General features: G+C 35.2%; 1 protein-coding gene and 1 long non-coding RNA gene across 2 annotated transcripts; both read left to right on the forward strand.

Annotated features, from left to right (window-relative positions):
• The first annotated feature begins 3,473 nt into the window (after nt 1–3,473).
• On the forward strand, nt 3,474–11,890 carry LOC148781293 (uncharacterized). The gene is made up of 2 exons (XR_016059430.1): nt 3,474–3,548; nt 11,825–11,890. It is a non-coding gene; the product is annotated as an uncharacterized LOC148781293 (long non-coding RNA).
• Nucleotides 11,891–12,202: 312 nt separating this feature from the next.
• BAM1 (beta-amylase 1) lies at nt 12,203–15,441 on the forward strand. The gene is made up of 5 exons (XM_006851273.4): nt 12,203–13,347; nt 13,747–13,957; nt 14,038–14,148; nt 14,262–14,693; nt 14,814–15,441. The coding sequence occupies exons 1-5, from the start codon at nt 12,701–12,703 to the stop codon at nt 15,174–15,176; spliced, it is 1,764 nt and encodes a 587-aa protein (XP_006851336.2). The 5' UTR covers nt 12,203–12,700; the 3' UTR covers nt 15,177–15,441.
• Nucleotides 15,442–20,404: the final 4,963 nt, after the last annotated feature.

Genomic DNA, 20,404 nt, shown 5'->3' on the forward strand with positions numbered 1-20,404 from the left:
GTCCCTCTCAACTTTAACACCAGATTTTGGGGGTTTTAGAATAATATTTGTTTGTTTTTCAGGCTTCCACGGTCCGTTGTATGCAATTCATGTGTAAAAGAGCATGTAAGTGTAAGGTATGAAGATCGTAGCACAATCAATTCAAGCAAAGAACAAAATAGAAGAAATGTGAATACTTGATACGTTAGTGCTGAGTAGTTGTTCTTTGGAGTTGAAATTAATCGATTGAGAGCACAATTGAGATGCAGGGATAGGTAACCCCCAAGAAAGTATGCAGTGAAGGGGTAGAAATAGGGCACAATCTGTGCTTAGTTGAGTGTGCCCCGAGTCGAGGGTGACTCGATCAAGGCACAGTTTGAGGAGGGCATAGGCAACTCTTGATTTTTTCTCTTTTTCTTTTTTTGTTATTATTTTTAGTTTTTGTGCAATTTTAGTCGAATCATGAAAAAAGTGAGCAAGTTATGGAAGAACCAAAATTCATGCACAGAATGAAAACTGAATAATTGTTCTTAAAAAAAATTTAATTATTTTATTTTATTTCAAAAACTGTGAGATGAATAGCAAGGACCTATGACACATGACTGGGGTCACCGACAGATTTTTGAGACCTCTAGAAAATGTGATACAAAGTTTGTCGCACTAGCTAGTTAAACCTAGAACCCAAATTTCGAGTTCCCAAGCTAACCAAATTGACACCCTAGGCTTCTGATACAGTTTCTGGCCACTTGGAAAAATCGACACGAAGGTGTTGCCCAAGCAGAAAGAGGAAGTTTGGGTGACACTGTGTCGCAATAGGCAGGTAGGGCAACATAAAGTGTGTCGTAGCCTACAGTCATGGATCCTGAAAATGCAGTGATCTTGGACCCAAACAAAAGTCACTTTTTGGTCTTTTTGGAATAAAAAGCAGAAGAAAACAGGGAAGAAGCGGGTGCATTTATGCAAAGACCCAGCTCAAAATGCCCCACAATAGGCGCCAAACTGTTTACAATGCTAAATCAGAGCGATATTCGAGTAAAGATACCTAATCTGACACTACAAACTTGTTATTAAATACAATAGAGAAATGAGATCAATTGAATTCTGACCTTGGAGCTAATCTATTCAAATATGAATAGATCTTCCCTTAAATCATTAGCAGAGCCGACATTAATCTTTGCAAAAATACTGAATGAAATGTTGTCAAGGTAATTCAGATATAAGAACTAAAGTAACTGAAAATGCAAAGAAAAAGACCTACAAGACCAGGCCAGTTGACCCAGGAGCCTCGCCTGTATCAGGACCACAACTAAGTTTACACCGTACGTCTTCCTTTTCCTCTTCAGAGTTGACCAGACTTTGGCTTGATTGAAATGAGGTTATGGATTGCTAACCTAAAGGTTGAAGGTTTAGATTTGGGTCTCTCAAAATGGGGTAGAAGATGATCTAGAAAGCTCGAGTTTATCTGCACTTTGAAGCTCTAAGCAGGACTTAATTTGCCAACTCTTAAGAGGTCGGACTCAAGTCCTCTTATAAACCTCTGAGTGGATGGGAATTGGTTTGTAAAGCTTATCCAATCGATTAGAGTTCGAAATTCAAATTTTGTTGGTCAAAGCTTTGGGCGATGAAAATATATAGCTATGGTCAAACATAACTTGTCGACACCCAAGATTGACCAGATTCACTGAATTGACACAAGATGGTTGAGGTGACACAATGTATGTCACCCTGGCCAAACCTGACCAGTTTGACACAGTTTGTGTCGCATGACACAACTTTGGTCAAATTCAGTAACGGGACACCAAACGGTCTAGGCGACACACTTTGTGTCACCCAAGTCAAACTAGGCGACACACTTTGTGTCGTCCCGATCAGATTAGGCGACACACTATGTGTCACCTTGGTCAAAGTGTATCAGACTTACAAGATTTTTGACTCTCGCTATCTCTCATGTATTTTTTTGATAATTATCAATGTGTTTTTAAAAATAAATGTGTTCTTTAACTATTTTTGGATCATTTTTTAATTTGAATAAGGGTTTAAAAGAATAAGGGATCATGGAATGTGGTTTATGAACAATGGTACTTTGTGGTCCAGAGGGCACTAAAATGGTATACTCCTAAGGGTTTTCTTGGGATAGAAAAGTATTAGGAAAGTAATTAAATTAGCCAAATTCAAAATAGGGTGTATATATATATGTATATATATATATATATATATATATATATATATATATATATATATATATATATATATATATATATATATATATATATATATATATATATAGAAAAAACTTAAAAACGGCTATAGGCAAAAATGAATAGTATTCACCACCATCACAGACTTGCTATGTCCGTGGCGGTTTATTAAATAGAACTGCAACAGACGGTGCATGGTCTATAGCGGTTTCCATGGATTTTTTGACCGCTATGGATACAACATGTCCGTGATGGTAACGTCACCGACAAGCTATATCCATGGCAGTCGAAAAATCCTCGCCGCCCGAAAAAAACGGATGGCGAAAGCACTACAAGCGAGATCACTGTAACATCTCGCCCATATATATATATATATATATATATATATGAAAAAGCTACATAAAGTCCGCTCACGTATACCACAAGAGTGCACCCAACGGCCTTGAATTTTTCTAGGTTTTCAACGGTGTACATTAAAAGCCGCTTTCACTCATTTGAAAATGGGTCATTGATTTCATTGTCAGTGCTCTCGGACAGGCCTGCCTCATTTTGCATGTCATTGTCTCTCTAAAGTCGTGTAGCTCTCTCTCTAAACTCTATACCGTCAAAAGAGGCCTCCTTTGTATTACACATCTATCTCTCTCTCTCTCCCCTCCTCAAAGCTAAAGCAATGCTCACGTATACCACAAGGGTACACCCAATGGCTACGATTTTTTCTAGTTTTTTCAACGGTGAATATTCAATGCCTCTTTCGCTCGTTTGAAAATGGGTCATTGATTTCATTGTCAGTGCTCTCTGTCAGGGCTATCTCGTTCAACACATCATTCTATCTCTCTCTAAAGTCGCATCCCTCACTCTCTAAACTCTATAACGTCAAAAGATACCTCCCTTATATTACCCATCTCTCTCCCTCAAACCAGATGCAGCTCTCTCGCTCTCTCCCCCAAACCAGCAAACCAGTGGCCACTCTCTCTCTATCTCTCTTAATCTAATTTATCGATGCAATACCTCTCTCCCTCTCTTATTCTCTTTATCTCTAATACATCACTCACTCTCTCCCAAACCAGTCATCTTTACCCCTCTCAAACTCTCTCTCTCTCCTGCTAAACCAATGCCTCTCTCTTTAAACACCGTGAGGTGCCAAGCTTCCCTTTCTCTCTACTCTCTCTCCCTGGTAAACCATAGATCATCGATACCCATCTCCCTCTCTCTTCCCAGCAAAACCGCATCTATCTATATCTCAGATGGCTTAGGAAATGAAGATCTCATAGACCCCCATGGATTGCTAAAATGCAGCTCTCTCTCTCTCTCTCTCTCTCTCTCTCTCTCTCTCAGAGGTGTGGCAACATTAACTAGGCAAAGCACACTAAGGTATGGATGCAATACATTTTGCTTCTTATAACATTTTGGATCCTCAAGATTTAGTGAGTAAGGGGATTAATTTGTTGAATGACACGTTTGCATTGCTGGTTTCGGGGATTAATCTCTTCATTGTAAATGTTCCTTTTGTAAAGTCTCTTAATTTTTTCGCTATAAGAAAAATTGCTTAGATGCTTTGTTTGCTAAAGAGCATCTCTTCATTGTAAATGTTCCTTTTGTAAACTCTCTTAATTTTTTTCTCTGTAACAGAAATTGCTTATGCATCACTTCATTGTAAATGTTCCTTTGGTATTTGCAGTTCATCAAGAGTCTGATGTTTAAGTATGCATCACTCCTTGGTTCTCAATAGAACTTTAAACGTGGGAGTTCACATGGATTATGAAATCATCACATAATGCTCTTTCATCTTATTTCTTCTTTGATTTTTTAATTGTTAATTCTTATTTCATTGCACTGTCGATTAAATATGTCAAACATCTTCTAGAGCACTTGTGGGGTTCCACATAATGATAGAAAACCCTTGGTTGCTTGTTGGGATTTTATGCCTTGATTCCATGTGGTTGGAACCATAGGATGCAATTGATTTTACATGTAAGAGTTCATTATCAGGCTTAGATGTGCTTTAGACGTTTTGTCTGTATCGTGCTAAAGAGCATCTCTTCATTGTAAATGTTCCTTTCGTAAACTCTCCTAATTTTTTTGCATAACAGAAATTGCTTATGCTACAGATATGGACAACTATATTTGGTATTTGCAGTTCGTCAGAGTCTGATGTTTAAGTTTGCGTCACACCTTGTTTTCAATAAAACTTTACGATTATGTGTTGAAACAGTGAATGAAGTTTTGTTCTCTAATCCTAGAACTTATGATTTTTATTAGCTTAAATGGGGTCACTTTGCACTTGAAGTGATTATTGAAGAGTTGGTTTTGGCTTTATTGTACGTTATTCGTTAACTTCTAATTTGGTTGTTTGTTATATTAATGAAATTTCCTTCATGATGTCCCATCCTTTGGAATCTGACACTTTACATTTGTTGATCTTCATACTTGAATGCTCATTGCTGCAAATGCCCTACTTAATAATTCTTAAGTCTTATATGATCTCTTCATATAATTACATATGGTAGGCTAACTGCATAAGTACTTCACTAAAGATTGAAATAAGCACTTGGATTTCTGTGTATTGCTCTACTACGTTTGAACTTCTTAAATTATCGGCTCTTTCGTGAAGTTGTTCAGCTCCACGTTTTCAATTTAGGCAGTTATTTGAGTTTATTTTATATTTAGGAAAAGGTACTGAGTTATTTAGTCTTAATGTTTTACTATGCTTCAAATTGTATGAGAAATACTAGTTCATATGCTTTCATGAGTCATTTATAGAGAACGAAATTAAATAAATTGATTCTTAGCTATGCATATGATAACAGATATGCTATGCATATGATAACAGATATGCTATACACATAGTGAAGTCAATAAATTGATTTTAGCTATGCATTTTCAATTTGTCATGAGCATTGCATTTTCAAATGTAGTCTATTCATTGACTTATTTACTCTCAATGTTATGATGTGCTTGAATTAATCACATCAGAACCACATTGTAAAGGGCTCTAGATTAAGTAAAAGATGTTTTTACGCATGCGGCCTCAAAATATTCTCACTCCGTATGGAACCAAAACATAAAGGGTGTGATGTGTATAATGTTGCGACTCTAAATAAATAAAGTAAAGTGCACTTTCAAATAGGGTTGAAAGATGTTATTCCAATATTGGAAATATTTGTGATTTAAAGCTTAAAAAGTAGTGTATACCGAGCATATCTATGAATACTTCATAAAAACTCATAGTCCAGAAAATATATTACAAGGAGTACTATTTCCAAGATTTGAAACTTATGTTTTTCATGTCCATAAATCTTTAAAGTCGAGATGCACTATTTTCAAGACTTGAAATATATTTTTTCTCATGTTCATACATCTTGAGATCGAGATGATCGATTTAAAGATTTTTGAGCATCAAAATGGTTAGATGTCATGTCCCTTGCCGAAGGGGCACTAATGAAAAAAATTCCCCAACAATAAGGGGATAGTGTTAACACAGCCCATTGTGGTTGTTATAAATGGATCGTTAGCATGTGAGATGGTTAGAGATTTTGGGAATCAAAATCTCATAAGAGACACCTCACATAAAGAAGTTGGGGGTTTCTCAAAAGGAAGAGAGAGAAAGAGTGTTTCGATGGGTTTACCATATTGCCTCTTAGAAAGAGAAAAACCTAGGAGAGAGGTAAGCCCAGACATAGAGAAAGCTTTCGAGAGAGAACCTCAGAGAAGGGAAAGCTAGAGAAAAAGTCTCTAGAAGAAGCCAGGAAGCCCAATGAAATTTGCTTTTTGGAAGAATTTTTGTAACTATTATTGTTAATAGTGGATCTGACCTCCTGTTTCTATGGTCGTAGCCTAAAATGGTGAATCACGTAAATCTCGATACTAAATTATTATTTATTTTATTTGTTTTATTGCATGATTTCTACTCATACAGTGCGGGATGGCTCGACTGGGTGAGCCCAATAAAAACAACCTCTTCTAGTAAATTTTTGAGGTGCGTGTTAAGTTGATTGTTTAGGGCCTCACAGAGTGACTTCCATTATGATTGGAATGGAAGAAGAAAACATGGCAATTTCTATTTTATAAATGAAAATTTTGTAGCTTCTTTCTCTCCCTCTCGCTTTTCCCTCCACATGTCCAATAAGTAAAAGGTCTTTTGAAAGTTGGACAAGTGAACTAGCACGGTATATGTGGTTTTTAATTTTCACTTCTATACCTAACTAAACATTTACAAATGTCCAATTACAATTAAATAAACTCCAAATAAAAAAAATAAACAACCAAAAAAATGTTCTCACTTGCTGCTACTATTAAGATTTATTTTATTCAATTAATAAAAAATTACATAATGCTACTAGAACAAGAAAACATAAGACTAAATACCACAAATAAGATTACTAGAAGATTACCTCAATTGGATTTTGTACACCCCACTCTAAGTCTCATCCTCTAATAGTGTATAAGATTAATGGTCTATCTCAGATCTTTGAAGCATGAGAAACCATAGGCTACAACCTTTGAACAATTATGAGTACAATAAAACAATCTAACAAGAACTAGGCCTCAATGCCTGAGCGTATGTGGCGTGCCCCACTCTTGGATCTAGGTAGGGGGTGCCCCTTTTCTTTTCTTTTTAGTATTTCTAATGGAGAGATGGGAGATATGTGAGAGCTTAGGGAGAGATGAGAGAGGGTGGCATACTACTCATAGGAGAAAGAGAGAGAGATCAAGTGCAGAGAAAGTTGTAGAGGTAGGGCCTCTATTTATAGATTTTCTCTAAGGTTAGGGTTTCTTAGGGTTAGCCATCCTTATATAGATTAGATCTAGACAATTGATCATAAGAGACATATGAGGTGAGGGATATGAGTCATACATGGCTTAGATCAGCCATCATGATTAAAAAGAAGATGCTAAAACCTTATCATTAAGTTTCTTTAACCTAATCCCATCAGATAAAGAAAATATATTGTATTGGCCTTTCTTTTCCATAATCTCTTACACATGTTGTAAAACTGAAAAAAAAATCTCTTTACTTTCCCTTTTCTTTTAGTTTCACAAGGTCTCAAAATAGGAAAGTAAGCCCCCCTACATTCATGGGGCCCCCCTTGTGGGCCCCACGCACTTCTCATGAGCTACTATGGTGGGCACCCATATAATATATGATTTAAAAAAATTAAACAATGATTTTTAAAAAAGAATAGATAATTTATTTTTCTATTTGAATATTTAAAATACTGAAAATTCAATTTCTTTCTATCTATAAATTTATTTTGTGAAATTAAAATATCTAGAGACTTCCAAAATTTCAAACTATCAATCTAAAAATCATAATTTTAATGGTATTCAGATCCAACAATATTACAAAATTACAAATTTGTTGAAGCACTTCATTTTCTACCGTGGACTATAATTCATACTTAATTTGTCAAACTGACCCAACAGTTTTCATGACCCACATGCTATCGCAAGGGTTCATGATTGGGCCACCAAAGTCAGCCAATAGGTGATGGGACATAATCTCAGTATATAGATTGCATGTTCTTGCCTAGAGACAAGTCCAAGTTCACGCAGACCTTTTGCAGCCACAACTCTCTGGTGCATAAGGGGTCATATCTTGCACATGTACACATATCATCCTCAATGCTCACTCACTTTCTCAATACAGCTATCATATTTACATGACATGTGATGGTTCAAGAAGAGGCTTTGACTCTCGTCTCTACAAGCCTACCATTACACATAAGGATAATATAGTTCCTTAACTCTCTACCCTAAGTAACTCCAACTTCATCAAGGGATAACTCTACTAACTCTCGCTGGTTGTGCTCTATGCACAACTAATTAAGAGTTTTCAAACTCAATTGGCCTAACGCGTTAAATCTAGTCTGAGTATCGACAAATAACATTTGTCTATCTTGGTCTAATTGCACCATACTCCCACTGAAGTTTTGTTTCACTATATCAAAATATTGATTACATGCTCTCATAAAGCCTTTACTGGCCCCAAATGCCCAGAATTTCTTATGTGTGTGGCCACAAAATATTCTCATTCAATATATAACTAAAAATTAAAATACATCAAGAATATGCCCTATCATCAAGAATAACATGGAACTTATTGTTCTTAATTCTTTTTCCTTTGTCTTTTTTTTTTTTTGGTCAAAAAGAAGATTCCTCCGCTTAAATAAATAGAAGGCCCTCTAACAAATTCCTTGTTGGTTTTCCTTCTCTTGTGGACTTTAAACTTTTAAATCATAACCATATATGTGATTGCCATTACTCTAAGGCTTCTAGTTTCGTATGTTGCTCTGGGTAAACCCACATTGCTTTTTTTTCTTTATTTTCCTTTTTTTTCATGCAATTGCAGAGAAGTTGTACTTTAGCTTGGTTCTATATGTTTATCCATGTTTATTTCCTCCCTCTTTTTCTTCTTCTCTTTCTTTCTTTTTTCTTCATTTTTTTTTTTTTTTTTTATTTTTTATTTTTTTTAAACTAAGTAGTTTGATCTCGGCTTTATTTAGTAGCATTATTTCTTCTTGCCTCTTTATCAATCAATCGTTTTATTAATATTCAATTTTTTTTTACTCGCTTAACCTGACAGGCTGAGTAGTGTATATGGCCCAAAAGACCCTAAAAAGATAAAAACAATTCAAAAAATTATTTTAAAATAAATAAAAATACAAAGTGAAACAAAAGTGTAATGCACAATAAAAAGTTTAAAAAAAATCTCAAAATATACATACTGCATTATTAAGCCAGACTTAAGAGGTGAACACATGTGTCAAAAATATAAAAAGCCCTAACTTTATAAAAATAGTAGGATACATTCTCATCTTTAAGAGAAAAGAGGTAGAATACGTGCCTATTTTAAAGATCACGATTCTTACGGGAGATAATGAAATCTAATTTAAAATGATGGTTGTTATCACTTGAGAGTTGAGAGAGACAGAGATTCCTGATTTCATGAAGAGAGGCTAAGTTGCTATTTCTTGAGAGTTGAGAGAGAGAGATTTTCATTTAAGGAAGAGATGCTAAGAGAGAGAGAGAGAGTTTTGATAGGGTTGTTGCCTTATAAAAAAGAGTAAAGCCTCACCTTAAAGCTTGCCAAAAATCGTAGTTCTAGCATTCAAAAACCTTCAAATCCATTATCTGATCCTTGACCGTTATGTTTGTGAAGAAAAAAATTTTAGATTTGAAGCTCTAAAAATAGTGTATATTGTAAAACAATATTTAAACCATCTATTTTACCCTAAAAATAAAGTTTACGGATCCGCAAGATCCGTACCATTTTTGAGCTTCAAATTTCATATTTGGTATTGGAAATTGATTTTAAAGGCATCACCAAGATTTCTAATGCTCAAAGTGCTTTCTGGAGGACGATTTGAGGCGAGGCTTTACTTTGTTTTTTTACCTTTATTTAACTAGTGTGATTTGCATAAGGTTGAGGCCCTAAACTATCATAATAAGGCGCACCTTCAAATAGTATTAAAATATGTTGTTCTAGTATCTGAAATCTTTGTAAAGCCCTAAAAATTTATTTTCATCTCTAATTATAAAATTTAAAGTTTAAAAAAAGTGTAGATCGAGCAAATCTATAAACACTTGATAATCTTGAATTTCGGTAGTCTAAAAAATCCATTACATGATGTATTATTTCCAAGACTTAAAATCCATTGATTCTCATGTCTATACATCTTGAGATCTAGATGATCAATTTGAGCATTTTTGAGTATCCAAACATCTTTTAGTGAATTTTTGAGGTGTGCCCTCATTTGATTATTTAAGGCCTCACCGTTCTATAAACGTTTTCCATATTGGAATAGTTACGATTAAATAAAATATTCAATAATTTATCTTTTATAAACATATTTTAATAAATTTGTCTTTTTTTAATGGGTGAGGTTTGTATAGAGCCGAGGTTCTAAACATTCAAAATGAAGCCCACCTTCAAATAGTATCGAGAAATATAGTTTCAATGCTAAAATCTTGGTGATAACCTTAAAATATATTTCCATATCTAATTACAAAATTTAGAGAGCTTAAAGAATACTGTAGACCAAACAAATCTATGAATACTTAGAAAATCTTAAAAATTGACACTAAAAAAAAATGTTACAAGATGCACGGTTTTCAAAACTTAAAATCTTTTTTTTTTGATGTCACATCTTGATGACCAATGATCAATGTGATGATATTTAGAAATTAAAACAAGTTCTTTGAGTGAAATTTTTGAGGTAGGCCCTAATTTGTCTATAAAATTTTCCTTGTTCTAAAGTGTTCCCTTTTCTAATCGCGTATCCCAGCGTTTTAAAAAACGTCGAGTCGAACCGGACTCGCCCGGTTCGACTCGGAATTCGCAAAAAGGGACCGGATCGGTTGAAAAATCGGAAATCGTCCGGCTCTAGAGAGAACCGGACGATTTCGCACAGTGACTCGCTGATTCACTGTACGGAATCGGCGAGTCCGAACAGTGAATCGGAGAGTCCGTAAGGAATTTTTTTTTTTTTTTTTTTTTTTTTGTGTGTGTGTGTGTGTGTAATCCATGATAGATTTTTTTGTAATACTTGTTTTTGTTTTTTTGTAATCCATGATCGAATTTTTTGGTTTTTTGTAACCCATAATAGAATTTTTTGTAATCCATGATCGAAATGTTTGTTTTCTTTTCTTGTAATCCATGATCGCTTTTTTTTTTTTTTTTGTAACCCATGATAGAATTTTTTGTAATCCATGATCGAATGTTTTGTAATACATGATCGAAATGTTTGTTTTTTTTTTGTAATCCATGATCGAAATGTTTGTTTTTTTTTTTGTAATCCATGATTGAATTTTTTGTTTTTTGCTTTTTTTGTAACCCATGATAGAGTTTTTTGTAATCCATGATTGAATTTTTTTGTAATCCATGATCGAACTGTTTTTTTCTTTTTTTGTAATCCACGATTGAATTTTTTGTTTTTTTTTGTTTGTTTTTTTTTGTAATCCATGATCGAATTTTATGTAATCCATGATCGAATTTTATGTAATCCATGATTGAATTTTTTGAAAATTTGTGATTTTTTTTTTTTAATCCATGATCGATTTTTTTTTTGTAATCCATGATAGAATTTTTTGAAAATTCGTGATTTTTTTTTTAATCCATGATCGATTTTTTTGAAAATTTGTTTTTTTTTTTTTTAATCCATATTATTCAAAGAGAAAATGAGAGAGATGATGATTCTGAGGCCACCCTATCCCAGCCATATTATTCACATATCGAGTCCCAACAGCAACAGTGTAGGGATGAGCACGAAATACTGTAAATTAAATGCTGAATGGCGGTTCATGCATGGAAAGAACATATCAATATTCGCATATTCATTCAAAAACATGAAAATTCTTAATGGAGTACCCTCATTTTTTATTGAATTCCTAAAAAACAATATTTATAATGAATTTTAATAATTTTTTCGAATTTTTTTTAAGTTTTATTCTGACCGATTCACCTGATTCCCGATCCGAATCGCCGATTCGCCGATCCAGATCGATTTTTTAGAAGCCCGATCCGGATCACCGATCCGTTTTTTAAACCATTGGCGTATCCTATAAAGTCTTGCTGGCCAAGTTATTGTTCATCCAGACGGAAATCCACTCGTAATAACCACTCCACTTGTTATTTACAATTAAAGCAGCGTTCAGACACTCGAGCATCAACGATGGAGACGCGGACGGTTCAAGATTTGCCAAGCCTCACACCCTCCCTTTCTCTCTCTCTCTTACAAATCTGTCCCCACGCCGTCCCCTGTAAGACACGTGTCATGGCTTCACCATGAGACGTCTCCACGTGCAGCAGTCTCATTGGCCACTGGAGGCGGATATCAAGGAATTTGGAAAGTTCTTCGCCAGTAACAATCGGACCGTTCGTTTTCACATAAGTGAATATCAGCCGCAGGAATAATGCACGTCTCTTATCCGACACGTGTCATCCGACACGTGTCGATTGACACGTGGGATGTAACGTTTTGTGCGAGCGGGACTATATAAAGAACCCGATCTCATTGGAGTCCGCCACCGCAATCTTTCATCCCTTGCACTGACTCCAGAAAAGACATTTATCTTTTCTTCCGTTTCCTTCATCTTCTCCTGGTTTTATAAGGCTTGGAAGGGCTTCCTTCTTGCCTTCTGTTCCTCTTTTTGGATTGCTTTTCTGTAAAAAAGTGTTCACCTCATTTTTTTGGTTGGTTCTCTCTCTTTCCCCTGTTTTCTTTTATCCTTTCTTACTTTTTGTTTAATTTCCCCTGTAATTTGTATCTTTTGTACATTTTTCTTAATCAATTTCCCTCGAAAGTACATATCTTCATCTTCATTTTCATTTTCGTTCCATTTTCTTCGAAGGAAGATCTCTTCCTCTTCTACTTCTCCGCCTCCTTGCCTTTGCTTGATTTTTCTTCAAGAGAAGGCTTTTTTCTTCTTTTTTTTTTATAAGTATTGTTCTGTTTCCTATTTTGTAGAAGTAGATTTCCTGTTCTTCTTCTCTGGAACTTTGATTAGCGAGTCTATATATAGAAATGGCGTTGTCAATTTCGCACCAGATAGGCGCCCTGAGTGGCACCCCCATCAGGGACTCAGCTGCATCTGAGCCCTCTGTTTCCTCTGATTCCATGGCTGTTGTGAGTGCAACTGCGACATGGAAATCCCCGTCAACCCCACTTCGATGCCGGATTCAAAACCAAGGAATTGAGGCCGAGGGGCCCTCCCCTCCCCTCAGCCCCTGTTGCTCCTCTCCCCCTCCCGAAGAGTGGTGGAAGCGTCAGGTGGGGCGCCCTGATTTATCGGTGGCTTGCCAAGCTTTTGAGACTGCAATTGCTGAACAAGAGGTTGGAAAGCAAGAGAGAGAACATGGGTCATTGAAATCCAAAGAGAATGGAAAGGGAGGGATTCCTGTTTTTGTGATGTTGCCTTTGGACAGCGTGACCCAAAACCATGGGATGAACAGGAAGAGGGCGATGAATGCGAGTTTGCAGGCGTTGAAGAGCGCAGGGGTCGAGGGGATTATGTTGGATGTGTGGTGGGGACTGGTAGAGAGAGACGAACCTGGAAACTACAATTGGGGGGGTTATACTGAGCTTTTCGAAATGGCGAGGAAACATGGGCTTAAGGTGCAGGCGGTCATGTCGTTTCACCAGTGTGGTGGCAATGTTGGTGATTCGTGCACGTAAGTGCTTAATTTCGTCTCTCTTCTTCTCATTCCTTTGTCTTCTTCTCTCTTTTCTCTCTTCTCTTCTATGTGATATTCTTTATGGCGTTCTGGATCTTAGGATTTTTTATTCTGTTATGCAGGACCATACGCTTTTTGTTGGTTTTTGTTTAAGCCTTTAAAATGGGTCCCCGGCTTTCTGTTTTGTTTTAATTTTTTTGGGGAGGATTTGTCTCTTGTTTTTCTTTTTAGCATTTTTCATTTGTGTAATGCTTGCTTTTGTGCTTTGTTTCTTTTCATGAATTTGATTTCACTCATGGAACTGGGGCTTTTCCTTGGATCTGTTGAGCTTTTCAATTTTTTGCCATTGGGATTGGGCTTTGGTGACTGAAGGATTTGGGGTTGTTGATTTTGTAGGATTCCTCTGCCAAAATGGGTTTTGGAAGAGACAGAAAAGGATCCTGATCTTGCTTACACAGACCAATGGAGGAGGAGGAACTACGAGTATGTGTCACTGGGTTGCGATGAGCTTCCAGTTCTCAAGGGCCGGAGCCCTGCCCAGTGCTACTCTGATTTCATGAGAGCCTTTGGGGACAACTTCAAGGACCTTCTGGGAGAAACGATTGTGGTATATTGCCCCTCTCATAATCTTCATTGGATATTGGATCTCCTTTTCCATTACTGAATGTAATCTGCAATTTTGCTCAGGAAATTCAAGTGGGGATGGGTCCAGCCGGAGAACTCCGGTACCCGTCATATCCAGAGCTTAATGGCACATGGAAATTCCCCGGAATTGGAGCCTTTCAGTGCTATGATAAGGTGCGCATTGCTTAACTGGAGAGGCAGGCCATCATAGTTCTTCTCATTGTCTTTTGGAACTGAACTGAATAAAGCTCTGTAATCTAATGCTTGAGTTTATGTATCTTCAACAGTACATGCTGAGCAGCCTCAAGGCAGCGGCGGAGGAGGCTGGAAAGAGCGAGTGGGGCCATGGCGGGCCGAGCGATGCAGGCCACTACAACAACTGGCCTGAGGATGCCCCCTTCTTCAAGAGAGATGGGGGTTGGAGCAGTCCTTACGGTGAATTCTTTCTGAGCTGGTACTCACAAATGCTGTTGGACCATGGCGAGCTGATTCTCACAGCTGCTGAGACCATTTTCGACGGCAGTGGGGCTAAGCTCTCGGGCAAAGTGGCGGGCATTCACTGGCACTATGGGACTCGTTCTCATGCACCCGAGCTCACGGCCGGCTACTACAACACTCGATTTAGGGATGGGTATTTGCCTATTGCCCGGTTGTTTGCGAGGCATGGGGTCGTCTTCAATTTCACCTGCATAGAGATGAAGGACTATGAACAACCGCAGGTGAGCTTTCTGATGAATTGTCCGACACTTGCTCTATGTTACAATCTGTACTGCATATAATATGTCGGCCATCTGTTCGAGAATTTGAATTTGATGCGAATTTGATAAGCTTTAATGCAGGATGCCCAATGCTCACCCGAACGATTGGTGCACCAAGTGGTGCTGGCGACACGTGAGGCCAAGGTGCCTTTGGCGGGCGAGAATGCGTTGCCCCGCTACGACGAGGGTGCGCTCAATCAGATACTGAACGCGTCCTCCTTAGAAGGTTCAGAGGAGGCCATGTGTGCGTTCACGTACCTCAGGATGAGTCCCGATCTTTTCCGGCACGAGAATTGGAGGCTGTTTGTGGCGTTTGTGAGGAAGATGGGGCAGGGGAAGGAGGCGGCACGCTCCTGGGAGCAGCTGCACGGCGACACCGAATCCTTCGTTCACGCCACGCAACCGCTCGTCCAGGAGGCGGCCACCGCCCTGATGCACGGCTAAATCAAATAGGACACCACCCCCCGCCCCCTTTACTTTTACTATAGAGAAATTATGCTCCCGCGGCGGTATACTGTTATGTCATTGATATCTCGATCGAACGGGACGATATGTTCGGTGCCCTCGTCCCTTCTCATGGTTGCTTGGCCGAGGTCGGGTTGTGGAGGGGGCTGTAAATCTTAGAAATGGAGATAAAGTTGTAATTTCGATGTTCTCTTTTTTATATAAGAATATATGAAGACCCAAGGCTTGTTGTTTTTTTGGGAAATTTACCTACGGAATGGGTTTTGGGTTTTCATACTGTTTTGTCAGAATGATTCGAAAATAGCTTGTTATAATATGAAAACAAGACAAATCTTTAAATTTTTTGACAAGCTCGTCTCCTGTTCGATTTTTCATACTGCTTGGTAAACCCGATACTGTTTATTTTTCTCAAGTTTGACTCTCGAATTTTTGTCGAATCTTTAGTTTACTTAAAAAATTGAACAGAAGACAGATGGTTCCAATGTAGGATCGCTTGCTTAACTTACAAATTTCAATAGAATGCTGTCGATTTTAGAACTATTTGACAGCTTGATTTTTATAAAAAAATTTCAACATAATGCAATTAGTTAACTTTTAAATTCAACATAATGCAGTTGGTTAACTTTCAAAATTTAAATGCGGATCGATATTAGAACCATACGATCGCATGTTTACCTTACAAAATTCAATATAATGCCACGTTAGAATCATGGGAATGCTTGATTTTTATAAAAAATTACAATAGAATACGATCCGATGGTTTTAACATCGGATTATTTTGTTTACTTATAAAATTTAACAGAATGCAGTCCGATATTAGAATCATCATACCGTTTGATTTTCATAAAATAAAATTTTCATAAAAAAATGTCAACAGAAGGCGGTTCAATGGTTCTAACATCAAACTAATTGTTTAACATATAAAATGGAATGTGGTATGGTGTTTAAAGCATCGGATTGAGAGTAAATTTGAAAGAGGGTAAATTTGATAAAAAATAAAAAATATCAAGGTTATCAAGCGGTTAGAGGTCGGATATAAGTCGGACCTGATAAAAAATAAAACCAATCGGACATGGTAAAAAATAAAAATAAAAAAATAAAAAAAAAATTTCTATCTTTTAAGTAATAATGGGCCATTTTTGTACAATTTCATTGTAATGGTATAAAAAGTCCGTACATAAATTTTCCTTATGTTCTTTTGGTTCATCCTGAGTAGCGTTTTGGTTGCTTTATCTGGTTTGGGTTTATTCAAATTCGCTTTGGATTTGAATTTTCAAGGTTATTGAAATTTGGAATTGGTGAATTTATTTGGTTTTTGGAATGTGATGGATCCATGGAAATCGGCGTGGCATGTTCGCGTCAGTTGTAAGCATGTCCATCACGTGGGTTGTGTACCAAGAAAAAGCAGCGTCCTTACCTTGCACGTCTTAAGCATGTGAGGTTCAGGACACTTGCCTGTTGTTCACGGAGACCATGACACGTGCTGCTAGAATGTTCACTAATTCAGGGCCCGTGCACTTTATCTGTAAAGAATATTGAATATCCAGGAAAGAGTGTAGCACCCTCATACTAGAATATCTAGAATTTTTTTTATAAGATACACTATTGCCATTTTTAGATTCTATATTACATGAAAAATTATTTCGTGTGGGCTGGACAGCATAACTATTTATGCGGTCCAAAACGTGTAAAGCATCTATTATAAAGATGACTGCAAGTAGTTGTTCTATTTAAAAACAATGAAAACTAACCGTCTAAATATTTTTTTAAATAAAATTATTATTTTTAATTTTTAAAATGTACTTATTTTATCATATTCATGATCTCTAACGTGTCTTTAAAATTTGAGTAAAAAAATCCATCTTAAAAATAGATTTATTAATACGTTCGTGTTTTTAAAGGCTTGGCCGCTTAGAAACTGGGTCCATACTAAATCATTCAACCACAATTAAGCGATGGACACAATTGACGATAATCGACAGGGATCCTCCAGTGACAAAGAATACTAAATCATTCAACTACAATTAAGAGATGGACACAATTGACGATAATCGATAGGGATCCTCCAGTGACAAAGAAGATAGGCAGTGAGTCGTATAGTAAGTAAGCTACGGTACTTGCTATTAGGGTAGAGAAATCTATTTAAAAATCTCAAATTTTAAGAATGTTTCAACATAGGAAGTGGATAGAGGTGTACGTGGTCATAAAGACGGAAGATACTATGATTCTATTATTTTTGGGAAGCGTGATGGCCATTCTGATTTGGGTGAGGTTGCATAAGGTTGCCTCTAAAAATCAGGTGCACTTATAAGATTTACTTAGAGATGTCATTTCGGCATAAAAATTTTTATGATGGTTTCAAAATATTTTTTTATTTTTTATTAAAAAATTTAAAATTTTAAAAATAATATAGATCGAGCTGATCAATAAACATTTGAACATCTTGAAAATAGACGGTCCATATGACTTTTTATAATATATACTATTTTTTGAACCGGAAATTCTTTTTTTTCTTCATGTCCATTCATCTCAAGGTCGAGATGATCAATGGAGGGCTCTCTTACGTAGAAACACTCTCCACTGTAGGATTTCTGAGATGCACCTTTTTTCAACAGTATAAGGTTGCAACCTTATACAAATTTTTTCCTCGGATGTTTAGAAATTTATATAGAAATTAGTTAGCTATAGACAAATCACGAAAGAGAGAGATACACATCGCGAGTATAAAGAAAATCTTATTATAGATTTCACGGTTTTTGGAAAAGATATGGATAGAAAGTGACTTATGAAGATATTTAAATTTTTGGGAAAATGACTTTTATCCTTACCGAAATTTCCATCCATATTAGCCCATATGATGAACAAAATGGCTTGTACCCTCTCAAGTTTAAAACTTTCGGATCATTAGTCCCCAAATTATGTTTTGCTTTGTTCTTTTTACAAATTGGATCACAAAATACCAAACCCATACATTAGTTATCGGTTTTTTTTGGCGACTTGATATACAAATTTTATTAATGATAATGAAAATAATAATAACTGTTATAATTCATACTAATGATAATAATAATGATAATGATAATGATAATAATGATAATCATAATCATAATAGTAATAGTCATAGTAATAGTAATAGTCAGAGTGATAGTGATAATGATAATGATAATGATAATGATAATAATAGTAACAGTAATAATAATAATAATGATAGTAGTAATAATGATAGTAGTAATAATGATAATAATAATAATAGTAATAATAATAATAATAATAATAATAATAATAATAATAATAATAATAATAATAATAATAATAATAATAATAATAATAATAATAATAATAATAATAATAATAATAATAATAATAATAATAACAATAATAATAATAATAACAATAATAATAATAATAATAATAATAATAATAATAACAACAACAACAACAACAACAATATATTAATTGTTAAATAATTCATCTCTTATAGGTATTTTGAGAAATTTATTTAATTAAATGAATAAATAAATAATAATAATCCATTAACAATAGTAATAAAGATCTTGATTAATCATTTTTCTAGTTCAAAAGATATTGATGCAATTGTAAAATAGGTCATAATATTAAAAAAAAATCATTTCCTTTTCATGTCTAAATTGATAGAATGGGGTCTACGAAGGTAAAATTGGTTTAGGCAATAGAAGAGAACGGAAAGGAAGTTGACTAATGAAAGGGTTCGATGTTTTGTAAAATAAAAACATCAAATTTGTAAAAAGAACAAAGAACAACATAATTAGGAGGTTAACGGTCCCAAAATATTAAATTTGAAAGGGTAGTAGGGATTTTGGTGATCCCAAAGAACTAACATGGATGAAAATTTCGGGTATGGGGTAGAAGTCATTTTCCCTAAATGTTTTTAGAAAACTTACCCTAGCTCAATATAAGAAATAAACCTAAGCTTGCAATAATAACTCATCCAATACCTCGTAAATTCTAATTTGCTTCCCACCTCAATATAAGAAATAAATGATATATTACATATATTGAGTTTTTAAAATCATTCACATAATCTTTTGAGTTTCATGATTCTGTGGATTCAAATTTTGATTAACCTTTGTTTCAAAATTTCGTGGATCCAAATTTTCATTAAACTTTATCCTTATATGTTCCTATAAAAAAAATAAGTTCGCATTTATACCAATATATATTATGCCGCATATATATGAGAGATATGTTAAAAAAAATAATAGGGGATAAATCATCCTAAATTTAATAGGAAACAGATTCCTATTTGAATAGGACTCTTATTATCCCTTAAAAGATGTGAAAATAGTATACGAGATATTTTTAAAAAAATCTTTGGAGATAAGTTTTCTAAAATCAAGGGAGAAAAACGACATCTAATAACAAACTATATGTATCATGTATGGATATGAAAACCAAAAAAAAAAGGGAGAGGTTCCTATACTTCCCTTATAGCATAGAAGATTTATGCTTCCCCTACCATCCATCCGTCTAATTTTGATCAAGAGAGCCTTTCACCATTTGATCTTAGATCCGACATCTCAAAGTATTTTATTTTTAGTTTTTTTTTATACAAATTGTATGAATATGAAATTTGGTACTTGCCATCTTCTCATTGGGGTGCACCTATAAAAAATATTACTTTTTTTTTGATAAAATATAATAACCAAAATACCCCTTGAAACTTTCAAGGTTATTTTGATCATTTTATTTTATTAGAAATATGTTTTTATATTTTTTGCTAGTGTGAGTTTAGTAGAGGATTGGACTTCCAAAATTTGGTGTTAAAATCATTTATATAAAAAATATTAAAAATAAAATAGTGTAGAGACATGACATTGTGATTGGGGCAATCTTAGTCCTCCATTCAGAATGAACGGTTGGATAAGGAGAAGTATATAAGTTTTATATTGTAGAAGAAGCATACAAAACTTGCCCTACAAAATATACCCTTTAACTTTTAGACAAATCAAATCTTATCGAACCAAATTTAATCCTCTTTCTCCTCTAAATTTTTACATCTAAATCAGAGTATTGTTTTTCTTTCCAATGCATCTAAATCACGACAAGTTTTCTTTCTTTCTTCATTTTTTTTTTCTCAAGGCTATCTTTAAAACTTCATATTAGGGTGAGTCATCTTTTGGTTTTCAATTTTTTGTTTTGTATTTGTATGTGTGTTTCCTTATTTCTTA

This window comes from Amborella trichopoda, chromosome 7 (genome assembly GCF_054954075.1).
Source record: "Amborella trichopoda isolate Santa Cruz 75 chromosome 7, AtrichopodaSantaCruz75HAP2 v2.0, whole genome shotgun sequence".
NCBI lineage: Eukaryota > Viridiplantae > Streptophyta > Magnoliopsida > Amborellales > Amborellaceae > Amborella > Amborella trichopoda.

Excerpts from the sequence above, each read along its gene's own strand:
- BAM1 (XM_006851273.4), top strand. The coding sequence starts at position 12,701 with ATGGCGTTGTCAATTTCGCACCAGATAGGCGCCCTGAGTGGCACCCCC. Across the intron at positions 13,348-13,746 it reads AATGTTGGTGATTCGTGCAC|GATTCCTCTGCCAAAATGGG; the intron begins GTAAGTGCTTAA and ends TTGATTTTGTAG. Across the intron at positions 13,958-14,037 it reads TTCTGGGAGAAACGATTGTG|GAAATTCAAGTGGGGATGGG; the intron begins GTATATTGCCCC and ends AATTTTGCTCAG.